General features: G+C 36.1%; 1 protein-coding gene across 1 annotated transcript; it reads right to left on the reverse strand.

Moving 5' to 3' along the window:
• Positions 1-3,689: 3,689 nt before the first annotated feature.
• On the reverse strand, positions 3,690-7,481 carry LOC136244222 (probable serine/threonine-protein kinase pats1). Its single transcript, XM_066035775.1, has 5 exons — positions 6,805-7,481; positions 5,069-6,746; positions 4,639-5,012; positions 3,971-4,589; positions 3,690-3,849 (listed from the first exon to the last, which is right to left on the reverse strand). The coding sequence occupies exons 1-3, from the start codon at positions 6,914-6,916 to the stop codon at positions 4,820-4,822; spliced, it is 1,983 nt and encodes a 660-aa protein (XP_065891847.1). The 5' UTR covers positions 6,917-7,481; the 3' UTR covers positions 3,690-3,849; positions 3,971-4,589; positions 4,639-4,819.
• Positions 7,482-15,395: the final 7,914 nt, after the last annotated feature.

Raw genomic sequence — 15,395 nt, forward strand, 5'->3', positions numbered from 1 at the left:
ATATTCAATATCTACTTAGAGTACAAATGACCATTCAGATCTCTGACAATTGGGCACAGGTCAGAAAAATAATTATGTATACCAGTGTTATTAAAGGGCAGCAATATCTTCAAGATGTTGTAAACTCTCTTCTGTCATCAAGTGATACCAATGTTTTTGCATGCCTGCTGTGTCACATCCATTTTATAAATCCAAACATCTGTGACTGCATTATACTTACATGCATGTTGAGATCTATAAGTATATGACAAATTTTGCAAATGCCTTTGATAAAGTTCCACATAAGCGTTTATTATACAAACTCCAATGGTATGGAATTAGTGGGGGGATTCATCAATGGATTGACTCATTTTTAAGTAACTGATTGCAGAAAGTTACAATTGAAGGCTCCTATGTCAGTTACCTCAGGTGTGCCACAAGGTACTGTTTTGGCCCCCCTTTTGTTTTTAATATATATCAATGACTTACCTGACTGCCTATCACATTGTACTATAAGATTATTTGCTGACAACTGTATATTATACCGACCAATTCAATCCGAAATAGATTCTGTACTGCTGCAAAAGGACATTAATGGATGGTGCAATACCTGACAATACTTGGCAAATGAAATTAAATATTAATAAATGTTGCTATAAGAGTATATCGCCATGCAATTACCATCATGTTTATCGTATGTTCAACACTCCACTGTCCACTGTTTCGCACTGTAAGTATAAATACTTAGGTGCTACAATTCAGTCTGACCTTAAATGGAACAAACATGTTCAACAAATTACATGAAAAGCCAATATTTCCCTCATACATGATGTTACAACGGAACATCAAGATAGCTTCAACTGAGACCAAGACCCTTGCATACCAGTCATTAGTTAGATCGCAACTTGAATATATGCAGCAATGGTCTGGTCACCATGGCAGTCCTATTTGATACAAAATATTGAGAAAGTCCAACACCATGCAGCCAGATATGTAACAAATAATTATAGTCCATATATCAGTGTCTCACACCTCCTGCATTCACTTGGTTGGGAAACCTTAGAATCCTGCTGTACCAATGCTACACTGTCAATGTTCTATAAAATGATAAATCAACAAATCATAATACCTTATCTCCAATATTCTAATATCAATTTTACCAGAGGAACTAAAAAACAGTTACAAATTTATTCCATCTCATTGCCACAAAAACACATTTTAGAGCTCTTATTTTCCCCACACTGTACCCAAATGAAACAAAGTACCAGACCACATTGTAAATTCATCATCTATTGATCAATTCAAGTTATATTTATTAAATACGTAATTTATTGATTTTTTATAATTGCTTTTTGATCTGTAGTGTGTCCTTCAAATTGAAATTGTACAGTAATGGAAAATAATAATAATATACATCTTACAACTGTGCATTACCCACAATATGATTTGGAGTGATTAAAGCACTTTGTGTCATCTGCAAACAGATGTATAGTAGCTATATAGCACACAAAATGTGGCTGGGTAAATAACAGTTAGAAACTTTAAAATCATACAGCAAACTAAATTCATAAATGCAAATTCAAGTCCTCTGATATTCAGAGAACTTGGTAGCTCACATCCCTGTCATCAAACTTGAACCATATGTACATGTCAACTGACATTGTATGACTATAATCTCTTTTTTTCTATTCAGAATACAGCAGCTTACCTGTAACTGTCAAGTTTCTCAGAAAGTATAATGACCCACTTAATTTCATCACAGATACCCAAAGACATCAATCTTTACCAAGAAGCTTATTTTTCATGCCTGAGTTTTAGGGCCCTTCTATTTTAAACATGCATCTGTGCTTCTCTTTTGAAGGTTGGTTGTTTTAGGAATGTAAGCATCAATTTGCTTTGTTTATTATTTTCCATGTTTTGGAGACATTTAAATCCTTTAACTTCTTCCTCCTGTAACATATCTTTCAGTTGATTAAAATTTGTCTTACTATGGTATACCCTGTGGTAGCTATCTTCTCTGTTTTAGTGGCAGCGTAATTCAGATGCCATCTTAATGAAACCTATTGGTGTTGTGTCTAGTTTTTCTGTGCCTGCCCGTGCCCTCGGGTACTAGCCCTTCTAATATATATATACATCTTGAAGCACTACCTGGAAAAACACTTGCCAATATGATTATGTTGGCATAATTTTGAACATAATACATAATGTTAGCACTATCAGGCATAATGTTAGAGCATAATGGGTAGATTTTGCCATACAGTAAACTACACATCATGCATCTACATAACTATTGTATCTGTAAAGTCTTTTGTAGCCATACCACTGCACATAGGCGGCGAAAGGGGAGGGGGGGGGCTTAGCCCCCTCCTCAGAATGATATCACGCCAAAATTAATCTGGGGCTGAAAAGTGAAAACCGTGATAAAGATCGAGGTACTCTAATAAAGCAGTTACAGTATTGGAGCAGTGTGTAGCAAGCTATGTAAGGATTTTTTTTTGTAGTTTATCAGCTATAAATGCATAGTTGGTGAAGTGGGAAGCTATTGTCAGCTAGTTGTGACCTTTTTTTTTTTTTTGGTCTCACCTTACCAAACCAGAGATACAATGTAGTGCCTCAGTTCATTTTGACCATAAGTCTGGATCCGCCCCTGGTCAGCCCCCCCTCATATCAACTACTTCCTCCGCCACTGCCACTGCATGCTTTCCTACATACTGAAAAGGAAGTGTATAGTGGTCAGTATATAGCCTAATGCTAATTCTAATAAAGCAGTCAGGTACATAAACATTTGACATTAGAGCTGTTGGGCTGCCAATGATGAACTATTTTTGGCCAAACATTATTGTCAACCACCAATTTTGGAAATTCAGTCTTACTGTCGTGTGAAATAATTAAAAATTCACAATTTACTGTGTTACCATTAAGACAGTTTGGCACCTGTTAGATTATTTCTGAGAATTTGTAGTAAATCACGGTACTGACTAACAATTGTAACCATTGTAAAGCTGATTCATTGCTTGGAATTTTGGTCATAAATATTTGAGTTGTCAAATGTGATATCAAGACTGATTTTCCAAAGTAAGGTCGCATATACTGTGTAAAAGCATAAAAATAAACATGGAAGGTGAGACTAAAAGTATGAGCATATAATAGGTTAAATTTTTGAGCACTGCAAACATAGCAAAACAGGTGAAATTAAAAGCATAATAGGTTAGTGCCTTTTAATATTGTGGGAATCTCCAGATCAGGTAGTCTTCCACAAACACTCACTTCAGAGAGTGGGATTGTTAATGCCTCCACGAGATTGATGGAGGCTGTTTTATATAAAGGCTGCCCAGTACTTTCAGAATGTGCTATGGGTGGTTGATTTGGTCTGCTAAGTAGAAGAATGGAAGTAGGACTTGTCCAATAGTAATACTAAATCTATACCCATATTGATTCTGCATCATCCAGACATCTAGATTGCTCAGGTAATTGCCAAAGCCTTAATGTTTGATTCTGCCTACACTTATGGAGGAGCTTTAATTTCTGACAAGCCCTATGCTTAAGACTTACAGGCTTTGTCTGTTTCTTCTTCAGTAACGAGTGTAGAGATGAAGAGATAAAATCATTGCCAATAAAGCAGCTATTCCAAAAACAGGCAGTTGGCTTTCTTAAAACTGAACAAGCAATTTTCAGTATAAAGAGCAGGTAACATTTATAATCTACAATGTATCATTCAACCAGGGCTCATGTCACTTTAAAACAGGTTCTGTTCAGAATTGCTACACCATATATTTATAAAGGAGAAAACCATCTTTTTGTATGTCCGTCTACATTCCAGTTGAATTCACACATTCTTCTTGTTCTTGTCCTAAACAGAGCACTCATCATCTAGAATAAAACAGCATGTAAATTAAGGCATGCTTAATGCAAGGATGTAGAGCAAAACTGGTTGGATTTTTTTCTGTTAACCACATGCAAACTTCAAATAAACATTCGACCTATAGCATACCTTTTATAAACCACCATATTTCCATGTGGGGTGTTTAGCCAAGTGGTTAGTGCATGTGCTTTATAAGTATGAAGTCCTGGATTTGAATCCAACTGGTGGCACATTTCCTTTTTTGTTATTGCACCATTTATGGCACCTTTTCCCCATTCTAAACCTTTTGGTACATCATTTATCTGTTATATATAAGTTTAATTGTCATACAATATTTTTTTCTTTCTTTGTAGTGTGTATACCTACTTATAGTCATTATAAGTATTATACATTGGTTCTGGTTGTGAAATTCAAGAAGACTGTATTTAAACTACTGTACCTATCACCAATTGTCATAGCTCTTCTCTTATTTGATCAGCTAGCTCTGAACATGACACACCCCCATGTTGCTCCATGATGGATAGTAAGTTGTCAAAACTTTTGGTCTGACCAGCTTTAAGGGAGCTAGCTATCTTCCTCAGAACTAGAGATGATCCTTCTGATGATCTTGCCATTTGTTGGATAACCTCCTCATCCTCAAAACTTATCACTCCTCCACTGATGAAGTGACTAGTGAGATTCTTGATGGGTAGTGTACTGGTCAAACTGGCATAGTATTTAGTGAATACTTCCAACTTCTTCTCAGCTCCTATAAACAGTTACATATTACACAACTAACATTGAGATTATCACCCCACCTGATGGAGTAGGTAGATCACCTGATCCACTCAACAAGTCACCATAGTAACCAGGAGGAAGATCAGCATCACCAGATGCTGTACAAAAGATGGTATTACCTCTACACACTGCATCAAGAGTGATATGAAGGGTAGAACACTTTGGACAGGGAATCAACAAAGCCGGTCTCTTTGCTGCAGGCTAGAATACCTTCATGATGTCACCCAGTAATGTAGTAACGTTATCAATTAGTTCCCTTCTTTCTTCACAACTAATCACATCATTTTTCACCGGCATAGTGATGGTCAACTGAATACTCTTCTTCTTCACACATCGGCTGATGTAATATTTCTGGTGTGCTCCCAATTGTAGTCCCACCTTGCCATGTCTCATCCTATAATAAACCACTCAACTTATACACACACACACACACACTACAGACTAACTAACCACAAAAGCTGACCATTTTTTTCCACATTACGACAGATACAATCTGCTATCAACTGATTTAAAAGGCTAACTGGAATAAAGCCATCAACAAACTTGAAGTAGATGATCCTCTCTTGTTTGGTATTAGGAGGGTTCCTACCATCAATGTGAGGAACAAGAGAAGGAACAATGAAAGTGTCACCACTATCTGGTAATGATGGATAACCTTCTTCACTAAACCAAGCTTCTCTAGTGATATGAGCTATCAGGTGAAAGCACAGCAAAATATCTACCGCTTGTCGTTTAGTAACCTTTACCACACTGGGGTAGTCTGTGTGGAACTTGTCCAACATGTGCTGGAGAAGACTCTCATAGAGAATGCCATATTTTGCAAGCCGTTGCTGAGCTTCATCAAAACCTTTACCTCTTTTGTAAGAATGAGCAGTGATGACATAACTGAAGAGTCTAGCCAACCACCTCGGTGACAAGATCACAAGATTCTTCAAAGACTTTATCTGGCTGAAGTACAAGATGACACGTCTATCATGGAAGTACCTTAGCACACCTTGAAATTCTGGGCTGTTTTCAGCTATGGGAAATGTGCTGTCTGCAATGATTTCAACCATTGTGGATTTTGATATCACTTGCTCTTGGTGCTGCATAAGTGCTTGTTCAATTTTAAGAAAATACACTGGCTGCTTTGAGTTTAATGAATTAGCAGCTTTAATGGTGGTACTTTTCAAGCGCTCTATCTCTTCATCTCTACACTTGTTGCTAAGGAAGAAACAGAATTGCTCCAAAGCAGCTTCAATGCTTTCATTCATTCCAGCTAAGTGTTTAGCATAAGGCTTGTCAGAAAGCTGTTCTATAAGTGTAGGCAAAATCAATTCTTTGGCAATTTTCCAAGCTACCTTGATGTCAGGATGAAGCAAATCAATGTGAGTACCAGCAAGTATTACTGTTGGCTGTAATGGAGACAGGTCTCCCTCCCTTCCTTCTACTGAGCAGACTGAATCAACTACCTGAAGCCAGTAGTGGATACCGGAGATGATGGTACCACATTCTGGAGATAGCAGGAAACCTTTACGTGGAACAACCTTACCCATCAATTTCAATGAGGCATTAAATGTGATGGTCACTACTCCACTCTCTGAAATGAAAACTGAGTGAGTGTTATGGAAGACTACCTGACCTGGGAAATCCCACGGAGTGAGATTCAGACTATAGGGATCATATTGGAAAGCAGTGGAAGAAACTTCCTGTGTGGCTTGAGGATGTAGTTCATGTTTACAAGAATCATCTAGGGCCAGCACAGAAGAATTAGACAACTCATTACTGGTTTTCACTAAAGATGTAGCAGAAGGCATTGGTACATTATTGGTGGCATCAAATGGCATTATTTCTCTTACAACATCTTCCCTTAGCTGGTCAACAAATTGATAATAGAGTAGGTTAGTCTTGTCAGAGGGGCTAATTCTTGTCCAATTTTTGCAATAAATTTTGCACACATCAACTTTAATAGCTTCTGTGGCAGCTTGACCCTCAACAAACTCTTCATCAAGGAAAGATGAGATAAGGCAAGTCTTACCAGTATTCTCTGCCCCTACTAGTAATACCTGTAGGTCCCTGGACTCAGCTACTCCTTCTTTCATAGCCAGCGAGTAAGCCATCTTGATGCTCTCATCATTAGAATAGTGATCTAAGATGATACGTTATAACACATATATAGCTATTACAATACAAAAGTATCACCTCACCTGTTATTAAACTGGTAATCTTCCGGCATACCTCTGATATCAGAGGACGTTTCTGTGGAACATAGTCCAAACAAGACTTTGCCAGTTGTTTAAGTGACTCATTACTAGACATGGCAAAGTAACGCTGAAATTTCTGTTCGCCATCTTCATTGAGAGGCCATTTGTAAGGATTTCTTTGCGTGATCACATGACCGAGTACAAGACCAAATAAATACACATCAGATGGCAATCCATGTTGAGCACCATTTAACTCCCTAAATGGAGCTCAAGTATGCACACTACAGCCAGAATAATCCAACACTCCAAAGTTATACAGTTTGGCTACCAAACTGCTTGTCATAACAATATTGTTTGACTTCAAATCAGCATGTATTACAGGAGGGTTTAGAGTGTGTAGGTAATGAACTCCTCTACTGACATCTTGTAGTACAGACAACTTTACGTACATGGGAATATTCTGGGACTTCTCTAGTAATGTAGTGAGGTTGTACTCCATCATTTCCATCACTAGAACTGGCAGGTCACGTACACTAGGATAATACACTCCTAACATCTTCACTATGTTTGGATGATTAAATCTACTATGTAAGAGACACTCGCGAAAGAAATTTTGCTTGTGTACCTCTGGTCGATCATCGAGTTACTTGGCAGCGCACGTGGTTCCATTGTAATCTGCTGCAAATTAGGGACCCGCCGATATGCTCATAATTTTACCTATTATGCTATGCTGCACTGCTCAAAAATTTACCTGTTATGCTTAAATATATGCTCAATACTTACCCATTATGCTCAAATCATGCCCAATTATTTATGCTTCACACTGTGAAAAAGGTGGGATATAATATGTGACCGGATTTGCGAAAAGGTACCTTTTTCACACATAAAATTTGACCCACTTTTTCACTTTTCAAACCTTGTAACTTTTGTATCATTGCAAGCACGTGTCTGTAATTTTCCATGAGTATGCCTACATTATGTGGCTACATTTTGATACAAAAAGAAAGTCAATCAGTGCAAGGAGTCAACAGTTATGACATTTTGTATGCTGGTATGTCAAATGTGTGAAAAAGGTACCTTTTCGCAAATCCAGTCACATATAGTATTTCCAGTGGCTTATTGAATACAAATAAGCCTTAATATAAACCCTGTATTATACTCATGTGATACTTTAGTATAATGCATACTATACTATTACATATATGGTTTCAGTTTATTTACCACATTACCTGAAATAGCTTATATCTAATATAATTCCCATACTATACCATCACATATATGGTTTCAGTATGTTTAACACATTAACTAAAGCCTTACATGAGATTGTTAGTATAATACAGCTTATATCAAGCTTTTTTGTATTCAATAAGCCACTGGAAATACCATCTTATATCCCTCTTTTTTCACAGTGTCAGTTCCCATGCTCTAGTAATAATTTCCAATTTAATAAGTGGCTGAAGCACAAACCTACTTGTAAAAATGTATATCACAGAAAAGATCGATATACTCTAATAGAACAGTCAGTTATATGATTGTTCTATTAGAGTTACTGACTGTTCTATTAGAGTATATCGATCTTTTTGTGATAGCTATTTTGATAAGCAAGAATTCATACTATTACACAAATATATTCTACCTATTATGCTAGCATTATGCTCAATGCTTTGAGACACCTATTATGCTCATAATTATGCCAGCATAATCGGCGGGTCCCTAGCCGTGGCTCTCAACTGGTGGAAATCACTTTGAGTGAGAACATAAGTGAGATTATATTATGTAGAGGGAAGGAGACTCACCTACAGTGTGAATCACACTCCTAAATGTGAAGGATTTCACCTCTAGTTGGGTCTTTGGAATGGGAAAAGTTAGGAACTTAAAGACATTCTCAGATGCAATTTTGATCAAAAATTCATAATTTTTGGAACAGATTTTAATCACATAGCTACAGTAAGGGATTATATTGCATAATGTATACATAGCTATTATATATGTAGCTAACGTCTTTGAGCAGGCTGTAGGACCAGGTGTCCTACAGACCTTCAGCACTTGCACTTAATAAAAATATATATAATTCATTATTTGCTGCTGTACATGTGTGCCCTAGGTTGATGTTGCTTTCTTCGCAGACTTGAGCACTGCTGCTGCAGGACTGCATTTATGACAAGGCTCTGTTTTTTGATTATAACAGTTAATGACCTTAATACATACAATATATACAGTATGGAAATGACTTGGTATAATTGCATGTTAAAAAATAATGTGAAGTCAGTTAGCTAGCTATAAGGTGTGCAATGAGTTCAATAATGGCAAGGGAGACGGCTTTCTGTTTACATGGCTTCTGTTGATGGTTGGTGGCTGAACAACCCTAACATATATAATTACACTCATGAATACAGGCTGCTTTGGTTCGAGATTAACATTAATATGCATGAGTCAGAGAGATCAATGCATGAGTTTAGAGGTGTTGTGAGTAAGAGAGTGACATTTTGCTTCAATGCGTGAGAGTTGAGAGCTCTAGATCTGCATGCCTGCCTTTCAAACTAAATGTAATATGTCAGTAATTCTTGAGTAATAAACCGATTTTGGACTTAACTGGCATATCAAAGTGATATAGCTCTATATGGCTCAAAAAACGGGGGGGGGGGGGGATTGCCCCAAATCCACCATGCTGGATCCGCCATCGAGATGCTCTGCTGCTTCATTGTAACCATCCCATTCCATGTTAGTTGGGGCCTTCTAGTTGGCTATAGTACAAGTTAACTTTCTCTCTGCTCCATTCAACAATAATTAACTTGCAAGTCAAACTTCTTCAGAAACCATTGAAGTTGAGTTGTATGCAAGATTTATTGACCAGAATAGTACAGGCCAAAACCAAATTCCTCCATTAACATCATTTTTGTTATTTGCCTTTGGGTTGTGCATTTATCTTTAAGCAGCATACAGAGTCTCTTTGTTTATCATGCTGCTGTGTCCAGTGACCACCTCGTCTCTGCATGTCATTAATTCCTTTTATGTAGTGCTTCTGCTGCCTAGGGCTGAGCAATTGTGAAATATTGTTACTTTCACGATTGCATGATGCAACATATCACAATTGATAACTATCACGATGTTTTAACTTTGCATGCATCGTATATGTAGCTACAACTTTGTATGAAATATTTATTTTCAGTAAGGTAAAACTGTTCAACACAATTAAGGCCATAGGCAGTTACATTTCAATACAAACAGTATAATACAAACAAACAGTTACAGTTCAATACAAACAGTATAATACAAACAAACAGTTACAGTTCAAACAGTTACAGTTCAATACAAACAGTATAATACAAACAAACAGTTACATTTCAATACAAACAGTATAATACAAACAAACAGTTACAGTTCAATACAAACAGTATAATACAAACAAACAGTTACAGTTCAATACAAACAGTATAATACAAACAAACAGTTACAGTTCAATACAAACAGTATAATACAAACAAACAGTTACATTTCAATACAAACAGTATAATACAAACAGACAGTTACATTTCAATACAAACAGTATAATACAAACAAACAGTTACAGTTCAATACAAACAGTATAATACAAACAAACAGTTACAGTTCAATACAAACAGTATAATACAAACAAACAGTTACATTTCAATACAAACAGTATAATACAAACAGACAGTTACATTTCAATACAAACAGTATAATACAAACAAACAGTTACAGTTCAATACAAACAGTATAATACAAACAAACAGTTACAGTTCAATACAAACAGTATAATACAAACAAACAGTTACATGTCAATACAAACAGTATAATACAAACAAACAGTTACAGTTCAATACAAACAGTATAATACAAACAAACAGTTACAGTTCAATACAAACAGTATAATACAAACAAACAGTTACATGTCAATACAAACAGTATAAATACAAACAAACAGTTACAGTTCAATACAAACAGTATAATACAAACAAACAGTTACAGTTCAATACAAACAGTATAATACAAACAAACAGTTACAGTTCAATACAAACAGTATAATACAAACAAACAGTTACAGTTCAATACAAACGGTATAATGTATCCTTAGAAACTTAATTGTTTCTAACAGGTATGCTTTTAACTAGTAAGATTTATTTACACAATGAGCTGTCTCAAAACTCCATAGGCTGCAGGTTGAGTTGCAACAAGTTCTCCCAAAACAGTATGTGCCAACATTTTGAATTTACTAAGACACATTTGCGTGTGATGTTCAATATAATCTACCAGTCCTACATTCCTCATATACAACTAGTACATAGATAATATCTCCTAATGCATCTGAATCTCACTCTTTGGGATTTTAGACTTCTGTAATACTTATTTGGTGAGTGGACTTGTAAAAATCATTTTTAAAGCCCTCATGAAACTGACACACGTATAAAGTTGTTGTTGAGAGGAGCTTTCAAAGAAGTATTAATTTTGCTCAACATTTGGCTGCTATGCAGGAGGTGAAGGAATTGAAACTGCCCAATTGAGCAATTCATTTTCTTTCTCAACAACATTATATAATTATAGCACATTTCAAAAGTACCATTAACACTGCGAATACACACTAAACAAAAATGTACCAGTCTGTCTCCTTAACATTAAGCAAACACTTTTGTTGCATGAAGAGTAGGTACCAGATTACCAGCAATATATGGAACTAGTGACTAAGCAATCCACCTTTTGCTCCTTCAGAATGGAGATAAGAGACTGAGAGCTATGACAACCTTTCACTTTGGTCAAACAGTCATGAGAATGCATGGTTGCCATAGGCTTAGTATTTGTAAAAATGGTATATAAGATGCCAATTGCCAGAGGGTAATTTATAAATTAAAACAATCAATCAATTAATTGACAACAACTGGAGTTAACACAATTCGCATGACCAATTTTGTAATATATAGGTTACATAAACAGAGCAAGTTCTGTTTGTTTCTAACATAAGAATTTTAATAATCTAAAGAGAACCTTCAGTCTGAGAGATTTCTGAAAATGAGATTTTTACTGAGAGAATTTAATATGAGAGATCTTTAATATAAGAGGCGCATTTAATGTGAGAGATTTTTTCAAGATGAAAGATTTTCTGAAGGAGTTTAATGTGATGGGTCATTAAAAATCTCTCACAGTAAAATCTCTCACATTGAAAATCTCTCATGAAATTTCAACGATATAAAATCACTGAACAGAAGAGAATGAAATTCTTACTGGTCTTTTGTATGTACTAAGTCACAAAAGTTTAAAATGGCTAAAGCTGAAGCTGAATGTGAGCTACTGACTAAGAACAAAGTGAAGAAGAATGTTACCTTTAACAATGAGGACAGTATTGAACAGTACACATCACCATATTGTGACCCATCCTTCATGTCTAGTGAGTCACTTTCCAGTAGAAGTGTCAATAAGTACCAACATGTCTACCTCAACCACAAAGAGAGGATAGTTGTGGAGACATTTTATAACTATTTTGAAGTATCATTTGACCCAACTACAAGTGTAACACATGAACAAATCCACAATTGGTTAAACAGTGAACTGGAGAGACATGGAGAGAAAAAATGGAGTAAGCATGGGAAGAAATGGACATATGTTGTGAAGAGATTGAACCTTAGCTTGTCATTATGGAAACGTCGTGATCAGCCTCTGGTGGCCTCACCAATTACATCATCACCATCATCATCATCATCATAATCATCATCATCATCATAATCATCATCATCATCAGTTAGTAGAATACAAAAGAAACTATTCTGACTCGACTTTTATACACATTTAACATTAGAGCAATAGTGAACTGTATTTGTCTTGTACATTGGTCTTATTATGATAACATTTGTGTTACTTTAATAGAATAGTCATATGCATATGCTAGTTATAATAGCAGATTGTTTCACTTCTCTATTAAACAGCATACACAAATGAATCACATAGACACCATGCAGCCTATATTTTGCTTTTCTTAGTACCTATTGCACTAAGCTGTAATGCTCAAACTTTTTCCTACCATGCTCAATATGTATGATTCAATTCAATGTTTTGGTAAATAATTCACACTTTGTGAATCGATAATAATAACATTTGGCTTGTGAAAATAAGAGTTGTTCTTATCTGCCTTATAAAAAGTAAAAAAGCATTCATGTCTTAATGACTACCTGACTGCTCTATTAGAGTATGTTTATGACATCCATATTTACTATATATATATTCACTAGTATATATATATAATGTATTATACATATTATGCTAGCATTATGCTTAATGCTTCCGGGCAGCATAATCAGCAGGTGTTTACATGACATATCAGAAGTTAATTTTAATCTAACCCATATATCATGCACAACTCACAATGGCTACAATTGTTCTATTGTACCAAGATAGAGATACTCTAATAGAGCAGTCACTCTAATAAAGCAGTCACAGTATTAGAGCGGTGTGTACGGCGAGCTATGTAAGGATTTTTTGTGCTTGGGATTTTTATGTACTTTATGCATAGTTGGTGAGGTGGACAGCTGGTTGTGACTTTTTTTGGTCTCACCTTACCAAACCAGACAATGCAGTGCCTCAGTTCATTTTGACCCCCTTTCCATAAGTCTGGATCCACCCCTGTACTGTATATGGTTACACACAACAAAAGGCAAAATAGTACAAAAATATTTGCTAACAATATTGCTGAATGGTATTAGTCTGCTGGCCACTCTAGTAAGGCATAACTTTTCAGTTGTATACAATGACTGCAAACATATCTAATTCTTGTAGTATGGTGCGTGGGCAGATAAAAGGCTGCCGCCAGTGTTACAAATCAGTTGTAAACTGGTTTACAAATAATTGTAGCATGGCTAAGTACCCCCTTTTAGCCACACAGTCTGGCCACTAATTAGTTCAAAGACTTCAAACGAAACCAAACACCAGACCAACACAGGAAGTCACAATGCAAGACCAATAATGTCCAGGACTGACAAGGAGGTAAACCTCTCTGGATTGAATGAACACACAACACTGCACTCGTCTGAATGAATGGGAAGCAGTACAACCACTGGGCTGAGCCTGGTAATCTACCACACGCTCGTTCACCAATAAATTAAGCTAACCAACTGTACCACTCAACAATGAATATCAGACACTTCAGTTACACCAGTCTAAATGATTCGGAAGCTGGCAATGGCTGGAATGATTGGCATCGATGATGGCACCTCGCGCTTGTGCATAACAAACATGCTACCAATGAATAAACTAGCTAACAATGAATTAACTAACCATCGTTCCTTGTACACAGCGCTCAGTGGTAGCCAATATTAACCTTGCATTCATGCTCCTTCCGCATTACAAATGGGCACCTTTGATCTGCGCACGCCCCATACCACAAATCAGTTAGAACACGCCCATTTGGTTTTCATCTGATTTGTAAACACTCCACCCTCGGGCCTGTAAACACTCCACCCTCGGGTGTCGTGTTTACAAATCAGATACAAACCTCATGGGTGTGTTACAACTATTACATGTAACCACTAACCAAATAATATTGTTGTACTAATGGAATTTTGCTGATACCTACATTCTGAACATATATGCATAGCCAATCTGATAAAGTAAAACACAACTGTGATGCATTGTTGTATGATGTAATATTGTAATTGCATTAACTGTATGATGTGCTTGTATGTTGCACTGCCATTGCAATTATTGAGTTGTAATTTTGCTCTTTAAGTTACTGCGGTTATTATTGCAGTGATTAAGATTATTAATCTATCCCGTGTGAACTGAATAGATGTTCCCAAACGTGACAGCAATGATGACCGGACAAGTATTACTACTAATAGACAGCAACACATTTCAGCAACAATAAAATGAGGTGTAAGAAATAGCGTTCATTTGGAGGGGTACATAGAATGCATCTGTCTGGAAAAATACTTTCAGATTAATTTTGGTTCAACCTACTATCTGCGTAGGTGGATATTCTGGCACAGTGTACTGATGCAATGCAACCAATATAATTATCCTGTTAGCTGATCTGACCATAATTACAACACTATAGTAAATTATGCTATAATCTTTTTGTCACTTCAAGTAAACAAGATATTCAAAAGAAATAAATATACACATGTACGCACAGTATTTTATTGTGCGATTGATATTTAAATAAAAAAACCACACACATTAATTTATAACTTATCACATGTACCTGCCTTTATCAAACTGATCAAGTTTAAAAGGTTCAAGGGTATATTTATTACAAAACCCTTGGGGGTATCACACTAATATACAATTATAGTAAATTACATAAGTAAGTCTCTGTGTCAATCTCATGTAAATCAGAATAGGGTACAAAATTCCATTTGAGGATTGTCTTGGGGGAAAAAGGAGTTGAGATATATTTCTGTTCTGGCTTGATAATGGGAGAATTGATGATTAGCTCTAGTATTTGGAAATATGCTGATGGCAGGTAGTTGTTAATATTTTACCAATAGCTGGAGTCAATTTAAAATGATTGGCTGTGTGTTTATACTCTTTCCGTGAGTTCTACACAATACTACCTGGCAGACTCCTGTAAGCATTCAAGCGTAAATCAG

Source organism: Dysidea avara, chromosome 14, assembly GCF_963678975.1.
Source record: "Dysidea avara chromosome 14, odDysAvar1.4, whole genome shotgun sequence".
NCBI lineage: Eukaryota > Metazoa > Porifera > Demospongiae > Dictyoceratida > Dysideidae > Dysidea > Dysidea avara.